This window comes from Dromiciops gliroides, chromosome 2 (assembly GCF_019393635.1).
Source record: "Dromiciops gliroides isolate mDroGli1 chromosome 2, mDroGli1.pri, whole genome shotgun sequence".
In the NCBI taxonomy this organism is placed as follows: Eukaryota; Metazoa; Chordata; class Mammalia; order Microbiotheria; family Microbiotheriidae; genus Dromiciops; species Dromiciops gliroides.
In genome coordinates this window covers 291,724,687-291,744,098 of record NC_057862.1, presented here as the reverse complement: position 1 = coordinate 291,744,098, position 19,412 = coordinate 291,724,687, and the positions used below count along the sequence as shown (strand labels likewise).

The window sequence follows — 19,412 nt, the reverse complement described above, 5'->3', positions numbered from 1 at the left end:
GATAAAGCACTGGCCCTGGATTCAGGGGGACCTGAGTTCAAATCAGGTCTCAGACACTTGACACTAGCTGTGTGACCCTGGGATAAGTCACTTAACTCTCATTGCTCTGCCAAAAAAAAAAAAAAAGATGTCTAAGGGGAAGGTAGAGATGCAGGGCTGTGGTTCAGCAGAGAGAATAGGGCTAGATATATAGATAAGGGGATCATCTGCATAGAGATAAATGAATCCATAGAAGCTGAAGAGAACACCAAGTGAGACAGTATAGGGTCAGAAGAGAAAGGGGCCCAGGATAGAGATTTGGAGGACACCTACAGGAAGTGGAGAAGAAGATAAGGCAAAGGGGACCATTAAGGAACAGGATGGATAGGAGGAGAATCAAGAGAGATCAGTTTCATGAAAATCCAGAAGGTGGAATGTATCCATTCCTGTGGATCAAATGCTGTACAGTATAAGAAATATGGGAAGGGGTGGGGGGAGAGGGGACTATTAGATTTGGCAATGAAGAGATAATTGGTAACTTTGGAGAGGTCGATTTAAGCAGAATGATGAGGCTGTAAACCATATTACAAAGAATTTAAAATAAAGTGAGAGGAAAGGAAGTGAAAGAATTGAGTGTAAACAGCTTTCTCAAGGCAGTTGGCCATGAAGGATAAGAGAGAGAAAGAATGAAAGCTACTGGACATTGGTAGATCAAGTGAGAGTTTTTTAAAGGATAAAAGAAACAATCAGGATTGTAGAGAGCAGGGAAGCAGCCAGTAAAGGATGGAGAGATCTGGGAAAATCCTAATCTGGGAAAAATGCCAATGAAGAGTTGTGATTCGAATATCAATTATTCCTCCACATAAACCATAAAAAATTCCTAAACAAAGGTGAAACTACTCCAGAAATAAATGTCTGCTTATGAATTTTAAAAGGAAGTCAACACTAGAGAACCAGTAAAAATCATTAATGAACTGTGATCAGAGACTATTCACTCAAATATTTTTTGAGCAAAAACTGTTAGGGATACAAAGAAAGCTTTTTAAAATTGTCTACACCCATAACAAGCTTACACTTAAAGAGTTTCATTTGCAGCTATAAAAATAACACATTCTACGTTTGGGATAATCCATTTAAACTGAAACACTGATCATTTAAAATGGCAGATATCTATCTTTTTAGTCTTTGAACTAGAAGAAGAGAAAGAATTTACTATATAATCTATGGTTTAATTTAAATTTCTGTAGAACACTAACAACTAAAATGACAAAAACTTGGAAAATATACATATATTTTACATTGATAATTATGTGTTTAATGAAAGGGGAAAATTATCCGAGGAACCCAGGTTTATTTTAGGTAAATATACAAATGTATAGTTCTTGTCTTAACATGATTTCATTAGTATTACATTCAACATTTCACAAGTCTTCTAAATCTTAGTAGACAGTCTTCATGGGTTTATGGTTTTACACAGTTCCTTCCATACATAGATGTAAGTGCTTAATGGGGCAGCTAGGTAGCATCTTGGATAGCACACTGGCCCTGAAGTTGTGAGGACCTGAGTTCAAATCTCACCTCAGACACTTATTGACTGTGTGACCCTGGACAAGTCACTTAACCCCAATCGCCTTAAACATCCAGGCCATCTCCAGTCATCCTGATATACGTCTTGCCACTGGACTCAGATGGCTCTGGAGGGGAGAGTGTCATTCTAATGTCATAGTCCTCTTCAAGAAGGATAAACACGTGCTTAAGATTTGCTAAATTTAATTCAACAAAAGAACAAAAATAGCCATATCACCTGGTTGTCAATCTTCCAGTGAAGTCCTACTACAGTACAGTAAAAATATACCCTAAATATCCATGATAATTACATTAAAGATGGATCACTTCCAAAGGCTTCACATTTCTCAAATGAGAATTTGAGAAGGTAAAAGCTAAGAGAGACCTTATGGATAATCTAGTTCAACTCCTTGTTTTTAGAGATGAAGAAATTGAGGAACAGAAAAGTGAAGATAATTACCTAAAGGTGGCAGAGCTGAGCTTTGACAGATTTGTATTTCAATTTACAAGGTAGACCTGTAAATTAGTCACTTTGACAAAACAAGTCAATTTTAGAGTTTATTGCCCAAGGTCAACAGCTTCATAAGTGTCTACTTCAACTAAATACAGTGAATCAACAAATAAATCTTTTGGTTTTTTGATGAAGTTTAAATCACTGCTTTTAAATGTATGCCCTCTAAATATAAAATTTTTATCTCTAAAGTAGCAATATGTTTAGGGACTTTTAAATAAGAAAGGACTTGGAGCAAATGCACTTGGGAGAAAGACTAGTCTTTCTAAATATTGGTTTAAGTCCATCTTGTTTTGAAGTGAACAGAGAAATGTATTTTCAACAAGCATTTTCATTCTATAGAATGAATAGAGTGGTAAATTAATAAACGTTGGGATGCCTTTAAAAGTTAATTCAATCCTCTAAAGTCTGCTGCTCCCTTCTTCTGATAAGGGTAGGTTTACCTTAGAATTCCACTTCTATTTGTTAGAAAAATGAATTGAAGATATTTTTTATTCTGCTTCCCAGATCTTTGAAGGATTCATAGGGGCACAGATGAAGAACTAGAAAGGACCTCAGAGGTCAATTAATTTAACCCTCTCAATTTTACAGATGATCAAATAGGCCCAGGGAGGTTAAGTGACTTGACAAAGACTATACAAATGGGAGGAGAAAACTGGAGCCCAGGTTTTCTAAATCCCAAACCACTGATCCTTACTTACACTGGTAACACTTAAGCACTCCTCTTAGCTAAGAGAGCACTTTGTATTCATTCCATTTTTCCTATTTTACCTATATGATTTAATTCTTACTAAACATTTTTTTGGCCATAGTCATAAGATTAAAAACCAGAAGTAACCTTAGAGATCATGACGTCTGGACTTCTTATTTTACAGATGAGGAAACAGAGGCCCAGAGAGATTAACCTCATTCCGAAGATTAAATATGTAGCAAAGCAGGGATTCAAATTCGAAGTAATCAGAATTCTCTGAAAACGATAATATTTCACCACAGAAGAGTTTACTATTTTTTGTTGCAAATATCTGACATTTTATCAAAATTATGGTCTAGGAATCTAATCACCATCCCTATAGGAATATGTATTCCAAGTTCCAAGCAACCAACTTGCAATCAGACTTTTGGAACACAGTCCACTTGTAAATTGGGTTTGGTTTTGTAGCATTAGAATAAGAGCCTCTGAAGGAGCTACTATACATTTAGATATATAAAATCAGATAGTCTTAAGTAAACAAAACACATTACTTTCTCCTTCCATCCTATATTTAATAATCAAGTAACAAGCATTTATTAAGCACTTACCACATGTCAGGCACTGCTAATAGTTAGGGATATAAAGAAAAAGTACACAGAGTCCCTGCCAGGTTTCCCAAGTTCTATAAAAATTGAAAACTGAGGGGGCAGCTAGGTGGTGCAGTAAATAAAGCACTGGCCCTAGATTCAGGAGAACCTGAGTTCAAATCCAGCCTCAGACACTTGACACTTACTAGCTATGTGACTCTGGGCAAGTCACTTAATCCTCATTGCCCCACAAAAAAAAAAAGAAAAAGAAAAAGAAAAATTGAAAACCGAGAAGAAGATCAGTAAGTACCCCACTAAGGGGGGGCTAAGAGAGGCAGAGCACTTCCTGGAGGATGTGAGATTTTAACTGAATCATTAAGAATGAGCAGAAAGTGTAAATAATAAGACTAGAAGAAAAGGAATCACAGAACATTATTAGTTAGAGGTAGCCTTAGAGAGTTCCTCTAATCAAACCCCTTCATTTTATAGTTGAGGAAAGAACAATAGCACAGAAAAGACATGGAAGAGAAATAAGCATGCCTGCCATATGAGTGAGAGGAACTGCCTGTATGTGAAAGGATTTGTGGGAGAGATAGAAAGAGAGAAATTTGCCAATGCAAAATAGTGTCGTGTTATGGAAAGCCTTGAGAGCTGGGTTGAGGATTTTAGAATTTATACCATAGACCAGTGTTTTTCAAATTATGTACTATCGTCTCTGGGGAAAATTTTTTAAGGCAAATGAGAAAACACAGCAACCTTGGCTACTTTGCCATCTGTGTTGGATTCATACAATTTATGTGTTCAGTCAGTGTAGACTGGTAAATAATTGATCATGTGACTAAAAAGTTCAATTCAATATCAACAAGGAGCCATCATTGAATGCTCCCAATATGGCACCCAATTTATCAGTTTGCCACAGCAGAGTTTATAAAATGGTGCCTTTTATAGTCTTAGTTTTGTTTTTGGTTTTTTACTATGATGTTTTTTTGTACCAACACCCATTATTGAACAATAGGTAAATCCATAAGTTTGAAGAGATCAGGGGGAAAAAGGTAAATAACCAAGAATCTGACAATGAAATAAACATTCAGTAACCTAATCTGGATAACAAATTCCATTACAGAAGATACACAAATATGACACTAACAATCTCTAATCTGGTTTTATTTCTAATCATTCTGATGTAATAGAGCAAGCTACCAAATTTTTTTAAAAGTCTATGAGAGAAAAGGAGGACATTTTGCTAACAAAACACAATAAATCTAATTTTAAAATTATCACTTTTTCCCCAGTAAAATTGTGAGGAGAAAAGCCTCAATATCAACTGGCTTACATAAAAGGGTAAAAAACTATTGACATATTAGTGTGAATTAACATATCCAATATAAATATTTATTGATAGCAATCACTTTCATTTCATTAATTTGTTGTAATGCTATTAGATTAAAAATAAAATTGATATGAAAATGGAATTTTTTAAATTCAGGGTTACATTATATGATAATATAAATGATAAATAAAAGTTGTATTTAAAGTGAAGGGGTCCTGCCATGCTGCTTAAGGGAATAGGGAACAAGCCACTGTGAATTTTTAATAAGGTTAATGATATGATTAAGGATATCTTGTACTGCTCATTTCAACACTTTAACAATCTGATTTTGTTGGTATGGGTATTTCCTCTAATAACAAGCTCACAATCCCACTTCAATTTTGTTGACAAATTTTCAAATGTTTGAGGGCAAAAACATTCAGAAGCCTCTAAATTCAGTGGATTCTCAGACAAGATACATAATTGACCACTGTTCAATTCACATAGGATCACAGATAGGAATTTAGAAGGGACCTGAGAGGTCATCAAGTCCAACCCCTTCAATTTGCAGATGAGAAAACAGGAAGAGAGTTTAAGTTATTTACCCAAGATCACACAGCTATAAGGTCTGAAACAATATTTGAACTTACCATCTTCCTATCTCCAAGACCAGTGCTCTTATGCCATTCTGCCTACTCAAAAAGCCTTTACAGCTTAAGAGAACCAGTCCAAACTTGTATTCTGTTGGCATAACCTTCAAGAACTCAGGGCCATCCACCTTAATGCCATGAAAAGCCAATGGAGCAGAACTTTAATGGTAGAATAAAAGCAATGCTTGAAGATGTATGGAAGTTAGAGTAGAGGCAGGGAAGCCAGCTAATAGACTTGAAGCTGTTTCCTTCACTGGATGATAAGAACTTGGACTGGGGTGATGGCAATGAAAATGATGAGAAAGGGATCATGCAAAAAAAAGGATATTACAAGGTAGAAGCCAAAATATGAAACTAGAACTTAAAGTTGTCTGAAGTCTTTCATGAGAGAGGTGAATGAATATTTGTTTAAGTGTCACAGAAATATTTTTTAAGAACTCCTTACTGTAACCAAGGGGGCAAGATCAGATGACATCTTAAGGTCCTTTTTAGCTCTATGATGCTAGGGATCTACAATGATTTGTTAGGTTTTTATCACTAGTCTATTTTCTCCCCATAAATAAACTTCATGCAAAAGGCACCAACATGGCCAAGATGAGATAATTCAATTATTTTTCTGGGCATGGCTAATTCATCCTTTACTAATAATGGGGAAATATCCAAAGTTCTCTCTTACAAAAAATCCTGTCACTTCACAAAATTTTTATTTAAAAACATGATTTTGTAACCTTTTACCTAAAGATCAATAAAAATCAACCAGAAAACTGATGAATAAAATATTGTACAGATCAAGCTGTGAAATACAAAGCAATGTCAGTCCTCTATAGGAAAATTGTAGATATAAGATACAAACACAGGACTTCTGGCTCCAAATCCAGCATTCTTTCCATTGCACCAAACTACTTCCCTGGGAATTGTCTAAGAGACTGATAATGTCCATGCACAGAAAATGCACTAACCAATGTACTTGTCTTTTAGAGAGAGGAAGGGAGGGAAGAGAAGGAAGGAAAGGACAGAAGGGGAGGAAGGGAGGGAGGTAGGAAGGGAAGGAAGAGGGAGGGAGGGAGGGAAGGAAGGGAAGGGAGGGAGAGAAGGGAGGGAGGAAAGGGAGGAAGGAAGGGAGGAGGACTGAATGTTGTAAAGTTATCAAGAACAAGCTTGGCTGCAAGTAAGAGATATCACTCTTCTAAACCCATCCTCATTTTTCAACTGAAACTACCCTCTCCAAAGTTATCAATCTCTTCCTTGCCAAATCTAATGGCCTTTTCTCCATCTTTTCTGAACTGTGCGGCATTTGATCACACTTTTCTACTGGATACACTTCATTGTCTGGGTTTTTGTGAAACTGCTCTCTTCTGGTTTTCCTTCTATCCATCTTGTTCCCTCATAGTCTCTTTTGCTGCATCTTCATCTCCACTATCTGTGGGTATCACACAAAGCTCTATTCTCAGTTCTTTTCCCTTCTGACTCTATACACTCACACAACTCTTCAGCTTCCATGGATTTAATAAACATCACTATGCTGATGATTCCCAGATCTATATATCCAGCCCTGCTCTCTGATGAACTACAACTGTGTATCTCAAACTGACTCTTGAACTGAATATTGTATATAAATATCTCAAATTTAACCTGTCTAAAACAGAACTCATTGTCTTTTGCCCCCAAATTTTTCCCTCTTCCAAAGTTCCCTATTACTACTGAGGGAGCTACTAATCTCCCAGACACAGAGACTTGTACCTTTGGTGTTATTCTGTATTCTTCACTTCCATTCACCCCACAAATCCAAACTTTTTCCAAGTCTTATTGTTTATACCTTCATAACATCATTTCATATACATCCTCTTCTTTCTATACGATTCTAATTCAGACATTCATCTCTCATTCCTGGACAAGTGAAATACCCTTTTGGTTAAAGTTCCCTGATTCAAGTCCCTTCCCTCTCCAACCCATCTTCTACTCAGCGGCCAAGGTGATTTTTCTAATGCCAAAAGTTCCACCCATTCCCCTATAAATAAATTCCGGTGGCCCCCTATTACCTGCAGGGACATGTATAAATTTCTGTGTGGCATTTAAAGCTCTTCATCACCTAGCCCCCTTTCCATCTTTCTGTTCTTCTTATAACTTACCCCACCCCCTACAGACTTTACAATCTAGTTACACTGGCCTAATTTCAGTTTCTCAAACATCACACTCCTTTTCCTGACCCCTTGCTTTGCACTGCCCACCTCCCATGTGTGAGATGCTCTGTCCCCTTCCATTCTCCCTCTTAATTTCCCTAGTTTCTTTCAAAAGACCTCAAATTTCATCTTCTGCAGGAGACCATTTTTGGTCCTCCAATTCCTGTTAGATTACCTTCATATATACTGTATCTATCTTTCATGTACCTAAATGTTTACAGGTTGAGAAGCAGAAAGAGAGCTGGGTCTGGAGTCAGGAAGGCCTTAGTTCAAATCCAGACTGAGACAATTACAAGCTATGTGACACAACCTGTCTGACTCAGTTTCCTCAACTCTAAAATGGGGATCACAATCACACCTATTTTATAGAATTGTCGTGTGGTCAAAATGAGATTATAACAATAAAGCACTTGGCACAGGCACAGTAAATGCTTAATAAATGCTCATTCCTTTTCCCATTAAGATGTAAGCTTTTGGGGGGCAGCTAGGTGGAGGAGTGGATAAAGCACCAGCCCTGGATTCAGGAGGACCTGAGTTCAAATCTGGCCTCAGACACTTGGCACTTGCCAGCTGTGTGACCTTGGGCAAGTCACTTAACCCTCACTGCCCCATTAAAAAAAAAAAGATGTAAGCTTTTTTTGAGATTAGCAACTGTTTATTGCCTTTCTTTGTATCACCAACACTGTGCACATTGCTTGGCACATCCTAAGTGCTTATTGATTGACACATTCTCCGCATTTTACATAGGTCAAAATTCATGGATGTAGAATATCACATGCAACACCAGAATTATTTAATGCACTGATCAGTTTTACACAATTTTTTTCTTTTCTTCCTCTTTTTAAAAATTTTGCTATAAGAGATTGTTCAATGGAAGGGAGGAAAAAGAAAGATACTGTGGAAATCTTAGGCAATATAAAAACCAGAGATATTAATACAAATTTCTTTAAAAAGAAAAAATGTAAAGATGGAAACAAGGGTAGCAGGTAATGCTGAATGACTAAAGTCAGGAGATGAAGCTACAAAGGAAAGCTTGAGACAGTAAAAAAATTCTTTTCTTTTTTAAAGTTATACTGAAAAGGATTTAAAAAAGAAATGGGACTCATGCTCAGTTGGATGGACCTGTTATTATAGAATACAAAGAGAACAATGAAAAGCAGATTTTATTTTGCTTGTGTTTTCTGTGCTAAGGAGAATGATCTTTGGACCTCAAAGAATAAAAATGGCTAATAGTCTTAGACTATAAATGGTCTCTACCTCCCAACTGAAATTCTGTGATGCAGGACTTGCTTTTTAAATTATGAATTTTATAAAAGTATTTAAAAGAAATCACAAAAGACAATAACTTTGTTTGAAGGTAAATTCTTTCAAAAAATATTGAACTACATTTAGAAGAGAAAATTCAAAATAAGGAAACTATTGTCCTTCCAATACAACCTCCATGACAATTAGAACAGTCAGAAATATCCTTTTATGATTTAAATGTCTTTTGTCTACTTTCAAATTTCCTAAAAAGTAATTTCTCAGAAAATCTAGGCTGAACTTGTATGTTTCTAAGGAAGTTTGATTCAATAACTTCCAACGTTCTGACTTTGTAATCAGTAGACATTATTTCAAATCACATTTTTCACTTATTGTGTTGCTCAGTGGGGCAAGTCATAAACTTTAAGCCTTACTTTATTTGTAAAATGGGGGAAAATACTTGTACTATCTGAAGTTTAAGATTATAATGAAGGAAGCATTTCATAAGCCTTAATGCACTCCACAAGTATTATTATAATTAGAACTAGGTTATTATTATTACAACTAGATTTCTTAAGTTCATCCTGTATACTTTTGTTAGCTTCCCTTTCATAATAAAGTATGGCCTTCTCCATAGGATAGATCTATGTGTCTAGAATAGTTTTCAAACACATAACCCAGAGGCTGGTCTAAATTTACTAGCAACACCTTACCATACTAATTCAGGACAATACTCATACATAACACACTAGTACATAAGAAATCATAATGAAATGTGATTATACCAATTCTTCTTACTATGGTAAGTACAAATAAAGAGTGCTATCAACTGCAGTCAAAAAAGTAATCAAATGAAATTTAAGAGAAAACTTTCACTTAGGAAAGAGAAGAGTAATTTCACAGAAAAGCTAGAAATTCCCAATAATGTTTCCCAAATAAAACAAAATTCTATCTGAAAATGACACTAATAATCAAATGATTAAACATATATAGGTCAGTAACCCATTCTGAATTTAGATTATACATGTGTAAGGGAGCAGCTAATTCCTGACACAAAATTCTTTTTTTTTAAACAATAGTCTCATAGTAATACTATGTATCTACAAATAACAGAACACCATAATCTCCAAAAGATAAATATTGTGATTGACAAAGAGCTATGAACAGATGCATGATGGGCATAAGTAGGCTGCAGCATGACTTCTAAATAAGTGTCACAATGGATGGTCATTTCAAAATGGTCACATTTCAGAAACCTCAAATTCCACATGTCCAAAATAAAAATCATTATCCTCCTCTGAAAACCTAACCCACTTCTAAACTGCCCTATTCCTGTTGAGGCACTAACATTCTTCCAGTGTCTCAGCCTCTTTTATTCCACACAGCCAATTAATTGATATGTCTTATCAACCTCTGTAATAAATCTAGCTTTAATCTACCCTATTTTATGGTCCTTATCACTTCTCACTTGGCCTAGTACTGCAAGAACTTAATTGGTCTCCCTGCCTTTAAGTTCCTCACCTCTCCAATCCTACCAGCTACCAAAGAAAGTCATTTTCCTTAAAACCTTGGTCTGATCATAGTATTCCCTTAATTCAATAAATTCCAATAACTATTGCTTCTGGGATCAACTACCAATTCCTGTTTTGCATTTAAAACCTTTCATACACACTCTTCACCCTCCTTATTTCCACATACTGAGTTCCTAGTTTCCTTCAGATGTGCTTATATGTACCATTTCCTTGTCTACTTTTTGCCATATCTCTTCCCTCCCTCCATAAAATGAAAAGATCTTTAAGGGAAGAGACTGTTTTACTCTTGTCTTTATATTCCCAGCACCTAACAGTGCCTAGCATTGTGGTGCTTAATAGATGCTTACTGAATGATTGATTGAAATTAGATGGACAGCACAAATGCTGCAGTAGTACCTACAAAATGTTAAAAGGATTAAAAGGAAGGCCTCCAGTGCACTGGGTGGATCCATTATGAAGATTTATGAGAGGTCTTAGATAGGGTTACAAAAAGCACTCTGAGGAAGTAACCACATCAATGAGGTCATAGATCTATTGAAGAAATATGCATATATAACTGCAACAAGATTTTAGTTTTGAACAACTGTGGTAACAAAGACTAAAATTTTATCTATATATCCCTTTCCAATTTTGGAAAAGTGTTAAGTTCTTTGGAATAAAATCCAAAATGTTTTACTATACTTTGTCCCTAATGATAATTTATACAAAGTTACACAATTAACATGAAGATCGATATTAAATGTATAATGATTACACCATTGTAACTTAGAGTTAAAACTTAGCAATTTCAGTGTTACACGTAACAGTTTTGTTTCCCTGTTCTTCAAGTCCACTTAGAATTTACAGTTACTAAAGCTAAAAAAGCACTATTAGAGTGCTGGAACCCTAAATTATTTGTCAGTTCAGCTGCACAATGAATGCCAATATGGAGGTTGCCCAATCTTAAGAATGACTACCATACAGCTATCAGATTGCTCATTCTTCTAAAGCTAATACATCAATTCTACATCATCCAACAACTGATACTTTATTCTCATATACCCTAACTTGTAATCTTGTCTTGGTTTTCAAAATCAAGTGGTTGATAAAGGAATGGAAGCAACGGTATTTAGAAAATAAATATAAAGCCTCAAACCATCCCTTTCAAAAGCAGATGTGACAATGGTTAATTATTCAGTTGAACACTGAATTGACTCTGAAAAAGGGATCAAAGGAAATGAAACCAATTTGTTAATACTGTATATAACAAAGAATGGTGGCAACCACAAAAATTAAACAGAACCAGCAACTTTTTTAGTGCATCATTCTCTCCCTGATTTCATGAAATGCTAACATTTTACTAAGAAAAAAATTTATCAAAATAACATTTTTGTTTTGGGTTTTTTTGTTGTTGTTTGTTTTTTTGGTGAGGCAATTGGGGTTAAGTGACTTGCCTAGGGTCACACAGCTAGTGTTAAGTGTCTGAGGCCAGATTTGAACTCAGGTCCTCAACTTCAGGGCCAGTGCTCTATCCACTTCGCCACCTAGCTACCCGAACTCAACATTAAAAAAAAAATGCCATGGGTTACCCAAAATCAGGAAATAAGCATTTTTTTTCACTGTAGCATAAATAGCTTAAGTCTCTGACCAACAATACAGTAATTCACATTTTACATAAATAAATTTACTACTGAGTTTCAATGATTAGTTGACAGAATCTAGTCATATATCTGAAATAAGAAGACAAGTATTGGGAACCTGTGAGATTCCCATAAGGTACTGATCTGAAGAATTTGGAACTTAAAATAAGGTACATTCTAGATCTGCAATTCCATGATTTGCAATATTTTTCCTCTGCCTTCCTATTGCTTTGTATGGAAGAACATTAAAGTGCCTTAATGCCATAACACTAGGTAGTCTAAAGGGATAGGAATTAACTTTATTTCATTGGCATTTGGAACTCCCAGATGAGGAAATTCCCTCTGTTGATGCAGGTTAGCACCTTCTCTGCAACTTAAAATCTGAGACTTGCCTAGCAAACAGAGAGGTGATTTGTCCAGGGTCAACAGGCTGTGTCAGAGGCCAGACTCAAACCCAGGTGCTCCTTGCTTAGAGGATAGTATTATATGCACTATGTCATGCTGACTTACTTGTAAGGAGAAAAAGGTTTATTTAAAGTCTTACCTAAGGTGAAAAGATCTACTATTTAACAAGAATTGAGTTTTTTCCAAAAAAAAAAATTCGTTCACAGACTTTTCTCCTAATATCTTTGGAGATATTTATTCAGGCATCACTTTGATCACTGAATAAAGCATGACAGGCTTCTAAACCAACAGGTAAGAGCAAAAAAGTCTATTATCCCACATAGTTTGGATTTCAGGCTACCCCCAAAGCCAAAAATAAAAACGTTAATACCATCACCAACAAACTGCAATTACATTGAAAATGTCTAATTGGCAATGACATTAGTGGACATAAAAATGCAAGACCCCTGGAGTTGCTATCGGAAAGACAAACAAACATTGAAGAATCATCTGAGCAGTGACCATGGGGAGATGTTTCTAGTCTCTGAAAGAGGGATGGATGGTAGGCCCCAAATATTAGAAAACTGTGGAAGGGAAAACACACCAGAAGTGAATAATATGGTAGAAGAGCAGAGTCTATGTCTACCCCCTATCTTACCCTCCCTTCCACACATTCCTCTCCCCCACTTAGCACATTGCCCCGCAGTCACTTAATGTTTGTTACACATCATCGAATGCAGCTTATGACTCCTCTTATGGGCAGTGCACAAGAGGCCAAGGGTTAAGTTCGGCCGCCAAAGGGGTGGGGGTGGGGGTGGTGAAGAACGGATATCCCAGTGAGTTCTGCAGGATATGATATCCAAGGGGCTGATCTAGGAAGCTGAATTAGGGGAGTCAGGGATATGGCAAGAGATACAGCCCTCGAAGAGGGAAGGGGGTGGAGGAGTAAAGGTGAAGGAGGTTGGGAGTGGATGGGGAGCGGGGGGGGGGATTAAAAAAAAAGAAAGGGGGGAAGGAGCAAAAGAGACATTAGAGTGGGAGAAAAAGGAGGAAGGTGAAAGGGAAGGAAGGGAGGGAGGGAGAATAGGAGGAGGTTGAGGGAGGAGATGGGGCAGAAAAGGCAGATCCAGGGGAGGAAGAGGATGGCAGGAGGACAAGCCGAGGAAGAGGAGGGCGCGGCGCGGCGCGGGGAGGGAGGGCCGCTCGCACTTACCCCACTCGAGGAACTCGGCCACATACTTGTCCCTGCGCAGGGCCGACTGGCTGCACTCGGTGTAGAGGCAGATGAGCACGTCCAGCAGGGCCTCCACGCTCAGCGAGCTCTCGTTGCGCCACGGCCCGTCCAGGAGCAGCTGCTCCAGCTTCTTCAGCCGCACCTTGGCCGACATGATGCCCGCACGCCCTCGCTCGCTCAGGACACCGCGCGCGGGGCGGCCTCGGCTCCGCCGCCTTCAAGCCCCGGCCCGGCGGAGGCCGCCACTATCCACGGCCCGGAGTTAGGGCGAGCCCCCCGGCGACTGAGGTACAGGGCAGCGAGGAGTCCCGGAGAAGGCAACGGCGCGGGGGCGGCGGCGGTCGCTCTCGGCTAAGCCGACATCTTCTGCGGCTACTTTCGAGAGGCGAAGGGTGTGGGGCCCCTGGCCCCTCGGGGCCATGGACCGGTGCTCCTCACACAGGCCGCCCCTTCCCCACCTTAGCCGCGACGCCGCCGCCGCCGCTCCTCACACACACGCACACACACACACAACCAACCCCGCGCCCTCAGCGCGCGCAGCCGCCGTCTCTCCCACGCACGCGCACCCCGCCCGGACTCCGGCCTCTGGTGGTGGTGGGTTCCGTAGATTCGGTCGATTTGTCCCCGTCCGTCCGTCCGCCCGCCCGCCAGTCGCCTCAGCACCCGGAGCTACCCGCCTCCTTCCCCGCCCCCCCCTCCACCCCAAGCCGGGTGCGTGAGCCAGGCCGGATCGCGGCGCAAGCTCCCAGCCAGCCTGCTGGCTAACCAATCCGGGGGCCGGCCGCCGCCCCCCTCCTCCCCGCCCCGCCCCGCCCTGCCCCTCCCGTCCCCTCCGCGGCGCTGACCTCACCGCGCAATTCCTCCCTTCCCTTGGTTTTCCTCCCTCCGCTCCTGTCCCTTTTCGCCTTTGCGCACCCAGGACAGGGTCTTCGCCGCTTGCCGTAGGCCGGGAGAAAGGGAAGGGAGGGGGGAAGGGAAAGGAAGGAGGGTGGGCGAGGCTCCCTGGACTTTCCTGTCCGGAGCTCAGCTCTTCCCCCGGCCCCCTCCCATTCCCCTCCGCCCCGCGTGCCCGCAGTCGGCTCCCGGGCGTGGCGATTGTGGAAGTGGGCTGGGGCGCGCACGGGACTCCCCGGGGGAAGGGAGGGAGGGAGGCGAGCTCCGTGATTGTGCTGACCACGCGTGGGAGCTGAGGAAACGTGTCTTTGGGGAGGAGGGCGGTGACCGCGGCTCCTCCAAACCTCTTCTGGGCCCGGAGCTCGGCCTGGCCCCGGCCACCCTGCAGTCCCTCCTCTGTGGTTGAACTGTGGCTGATAAGTGCGAATGACTCCTCGGGAGGGCTCCGGGCGGAGGGCCCCCGAGCAGGGGGGGATCCTCGGCTGCCCCCAGCACCCACGTGGTCGCCGGGAGAGAACCAGATTTGTAGGGAAAGGAGACAAGAGACGGGGTTTCATTGGGATGGGGGAGCGCCGAGCTAAAATGCCCCCTTCCAGGGGTGCATCCTGTGTCCAGGGCGCGGCGGCTCTGCCCGCATTGGCCTCAGGTATCTGGGAATCAGGATTCCGACCGGCGCAGAAGGCCTGGCAGTGCCGCCGGCTTCTGATAAGTGGGCACATTCTTCAACTGGGTGAGTCCGGGGTCACCTGCCGGCCGGCGGCTCCCTAGAAACGGCCTCTGGGTCAGCTAATGAAGCCCTCAATACTTACAGACTGTTGGGCTGTCTATAGGATAGCCCTTTGATGCCTGGAAACAGGTTAGAAAAGCTGATCCACGACTATCTTAGTAATACTTTGGACAGAATCATTGTTCCACCACGGAGGGTATGTGTGGATAGGGTATATACTATAGAGAGAGATATACAAAATATATAGCTTTTTAATATACGGTATGTGTGTACCTGTACTTACACACTATATACACACACAGAATCATTTCATCATAGGATTATGTGTGTATATGTGTACTGTGTATATATACATACATGTATATGTGTGCAATATACATATAGTGTGTATATACACACAGCATATATGCAGAGAATACTTTTTTCACTATGAAGGTGGGTGGGTGTATACATATACACACAGAATCATTGTTCTACCATGGGGTGTGTATGTATACATATCTACATATATATATTGCAACTATGGTATATTTTGGTTGATGGTCTTATATTGGGAGAGGACTAAATGACATCATTATGTCGAGGTCAGTTCACAGTATGTTCCACTGGCTGATCAGACTAATAAAAGCTCCGAAGGTTCTGCTACAGGTCCACAAATAGTCCCTTTGACCACTACACACAGGGCACACTATTAGTGCAGTGATTTTGTGTGTGTATGTATGTATAAATAAAACAACTATAGTTATAACTATAGTATAAACATATATGTATACATATATACACATACCTCTATGGTGGAACAATGATTCTGTGCAAGTTACATCTATACACACATACATGTCTGTCCATATGCATATATCTCTATATATATACATACATACATGTGTATATATAATTTGTTTTTCTCCAAGGCATCCAAATCAATAAACGTTTTGCTCCCTACAGTGTAAAGAGCACTAGAAAGTTTGCATATGGGGGCAGCTAGGTGGCACAGTGGATAGAGCACCGACCCTGGAGTCAGGAGGACCTGAGTTCAAATGTGGCCTCAGACACTTAACACTTACTAGCTGTGTGACCCTGGGCAAGTCACTTAACCTTCATAGCCCTGCCAAAAAAAAAAGTTTGCATATGACTAAGCCCCTTCCATCATTGAAATCACAGTTTAACAGGAGCAATGTAACAAGTACATAAATAATACAAAAGTAATATATGGTAAGTGCATGAAACAGGGATAAATAAAGTTCCCTGAGTTTCAAGAAAGAAAAGGTTTTTATTGAAGTTGTTTTGTCACCCAGCCATTTAAAATACCAAGAAAATGTTATGGTTTTTGTTTAGGCTGATTCTGGGGAGAAATGGGCTCTAGTCTAAGTAGGTGGTATGTTAGATGGAATCTAATAAGATGTTCAGTTGGAATAAATTTATGCCTAGTTTCAAAAAATCAATTTCACTAGTAGAGAGTCATGGTTAGCTAGCAATATATGTATGGAAAAAAATCTAGAGGTTTAAGTGGACAGCGGTGTGATGCAACATTCAAGAAAGCTAGAATTGTGTTGGGCTACATTAAGAGAGGCATAGCTTCTAAGGTAATCCTTCTCCACCAAGGTCAGACCACATTTGGAATATCATTTTTAAGGACATTGATAAACTGAAATGATGAGGAGCCTTAAGTTCTTGTTACATAAAAATTAGTTGAAAGAACTGGGAATATTTAGCTTGGAGAATAGAAGACTAAGGTAGGACATGTTAGCTGTCAAGTATTTGAAGAGTTGTCATGTGGAAGAGGGGTTAGATGTATATTCTCTTTGGTCTCAAAGGAAAAAAAACCAAGAAGAGTAGGTAGAAGCTGAAAAAAGGGAAATTTGGGCATTATATTAGGAAAAAAACACCTTAATAATTAGAGCTGTCCAGGAATATATTGGGCTTTCTTAAAGCAGAGGTTGGACCACCGGATTTGCTGATTAATTTTCATGGGTATGTGTTGGATGCAGTGACTACTGAGATCCTAATTCTAGAATTCTGTGATTCTGCCCCCCCCCCCAATCCTAGTACTACCCACCAGAGTATTTGTAAAAAATGTATCACTGAAACAAAGTAAAGTTCAGCATCAGATCGAATATAATTGAATAATCATTGCAAACTATTGGGTTATAAATTCCTTGAGACCTAAGAATGTCTCTAATCATCCCCAACACCTGGCACAGACATACCGTAGTCAGCATTTAAATGTATGTTGAAAGACCTAAGGAAACCACCTACACAATAAAAATAACAGAATTTATATAGAGCTTTGCCAAGTGCTTTGCATATATTATCTCTTATCCTCACAATTACCCTGAAGGGTAAGTGCTATTGTTATCCTCATTTTACTGATAGGGAATTAGACTGAAAAAAAGTTAAATGATTTGCCCTGGGTCACAGGGCTATTATGTGTCTGAGACTAGTTCTGGAAGTCCAATGTTCTATCAGCTACACCACACATCTCCCCCCCTCGTCTCTATTTCCACTGGACACCCTACCCTAATATAAACCCTTGTTATCACCTACATAGACTATTTCAGGAACTCCTGAATAGGTGTTCCTATTTCCAATATCCTCTCCAATCCACCCTTAATACAGTCACATTCTTTAAGCATAGATTTATCAAGTCACTCATCTGTTGAAAAAATGCCAGTGGCCACTTGCTGCCAAATAAAGTTCAAAATCTGCTCATGCTCAAGGTCCCCCAAAAGTTGTCACCACCTTACTTTCCCAAGCTTAACTCATGGTACTTCTCTCCACCCACTCTACCTAACCTTTTAACTACTGAATGGGTGTTGCCTCAGACAAAATAAGGCCTGGGAAAGACCTTAGCTTAAAAAGGCCAAGGTCAACCACTGTATCAGGGCCATTGCTAGTGGTCCTAATCTATGTCTTGCCACTGGACTCAGATGACCCTGGAGGGGAGAGTTAGGCTGATGACTTTGCACAGCTCTGCCTTACTTAAATCCTATTCACTTGCAAGTAAAGATCTCTCTCTCTCTCTCTCTCTCTCTCTCTCTCTCTCTCTCTCTCTCTCTCTCTCTCTCTCTCTCAATCTCTCTCTCTCTCTTTCTCTCTCTCTCTCTCTCTCTCTCTCTCTCTCTCTCTCTCTCTCTCTCTCTCACACACACACACACACACACACACACCACCTACCCCACCCTTCTTGAAGGATAAACAACTCCCCACAAAAAGAATACTATTCCTTGCCCTGTAGAAAACAAGAAGCACTAGCCCAATCTCTTTGTTTCCTCCATTGCTAATGTTTGGAATGTGTACCTCTTGTGTTGGATTCCTTGTTGTTTGTCCTTTGTTCCAAAGAGGATCATGACATTAAGGTGATGTCATGACTTGAAGTGAATTGGGTTTCAGTGAGGGAGGGCTGTGCAAAGTCACCAGCCTCACTCTCTCCTCCAGAGCCACATGGATCCAGTGGCACAATGTTATCAGTATGAGTGGAGATGGCCCCAGATGTTTAAGGCAATTGGGATTAAGTGACTTGTCCAGGGTCACACCTAGTAAGTGTCTAAGGTGAGATTTGAACCCAGGTCCTACCAGCTTCAGGATCAGTGTTCTATCCACTGCACCCCTTCTTGTAAAAGTTGACTCATACTTTACCCTTAAAGGCAGAGCTGTAACTAGGGCATTGTGTCCAGAGCTTTTCCCCTAGGTACTGCAATTGGCCGTATTTAAACAATTGTTGTCTTTCAAAAGTGCTTCTTCCCCCATGGTGGCTTCATCCCAGTTGATGTCTTTCCTTCAAGCTCCCCATAGTAACTTTCCTAGCAGCCACTTCTTAATCTTTTTGTAAACTACCATGACCCCACCTCTTGCCCAGGGTATATTTTATGCTGCCTGCCCCAGGTACCAGAATTGATTGTTGCTTTCCATTACCACAACCACTCTCCCCTCCCACATAAGTGATAATAAGGGTTGTTTAACATCTAACATCATTATCCTGCATTATTATGTGCTATAGTTACATGAATGTGTCATCTTCCTACTAAACAGAAAACTCCTAGGGAATCGAGACCATTTGTATCTCTCTTATTGCCTAGTGTAGGCTGTATACAAAGTGGGAGCTTAGTAGATGCTAATTGAATCGAATTTGTTTTTTTTTTAAATGTACTAAATTTGAATCAGTGTAATTTAATGAAAAATAGACTAGATACCTCAGACACTAGCTGTGTGACCATGGGCAAGTCATTTAATCCTGTTTGCCTCAGTTTCCTCATCTGTAAAATGAGCTGGAAAAGAAAATGGCAAACCACTCCTGTAGCTTTGCCAAG

At 40.1% G+C, this 19,412-nt stretch overlaps 1 protein-coding gene across 2 annotated transcripts in view; it reads right to left on the bottom strand.

Moving 5' to 3' along the window:
* Positions 1 to 14,145, bottom strand: part of CDC42BPB (CDC42 binding protein kinase beta) — a 159,460-nt gene extending 145,315 nt beyond the window's left edge. For both annotated transcript variants that reach the window (XM_043982415.1, XM_043982416.1), the window contains exon 1: positions 13,464 to 14,145. In XM_043982415.1, the coding sequence (XP_043838350.1) occupies positions 13,464 to 13,638 (175 nt within the window). In that variant the 5' untranslated portion in view covers positions 13,639 to 14,145. The remainder of the gene's footprint in view (positions 1 to 13,463) is intronic.
* Between the last annotated feature and the right edge of the window lie 5,267 nt (positions 14,146 to 19,412).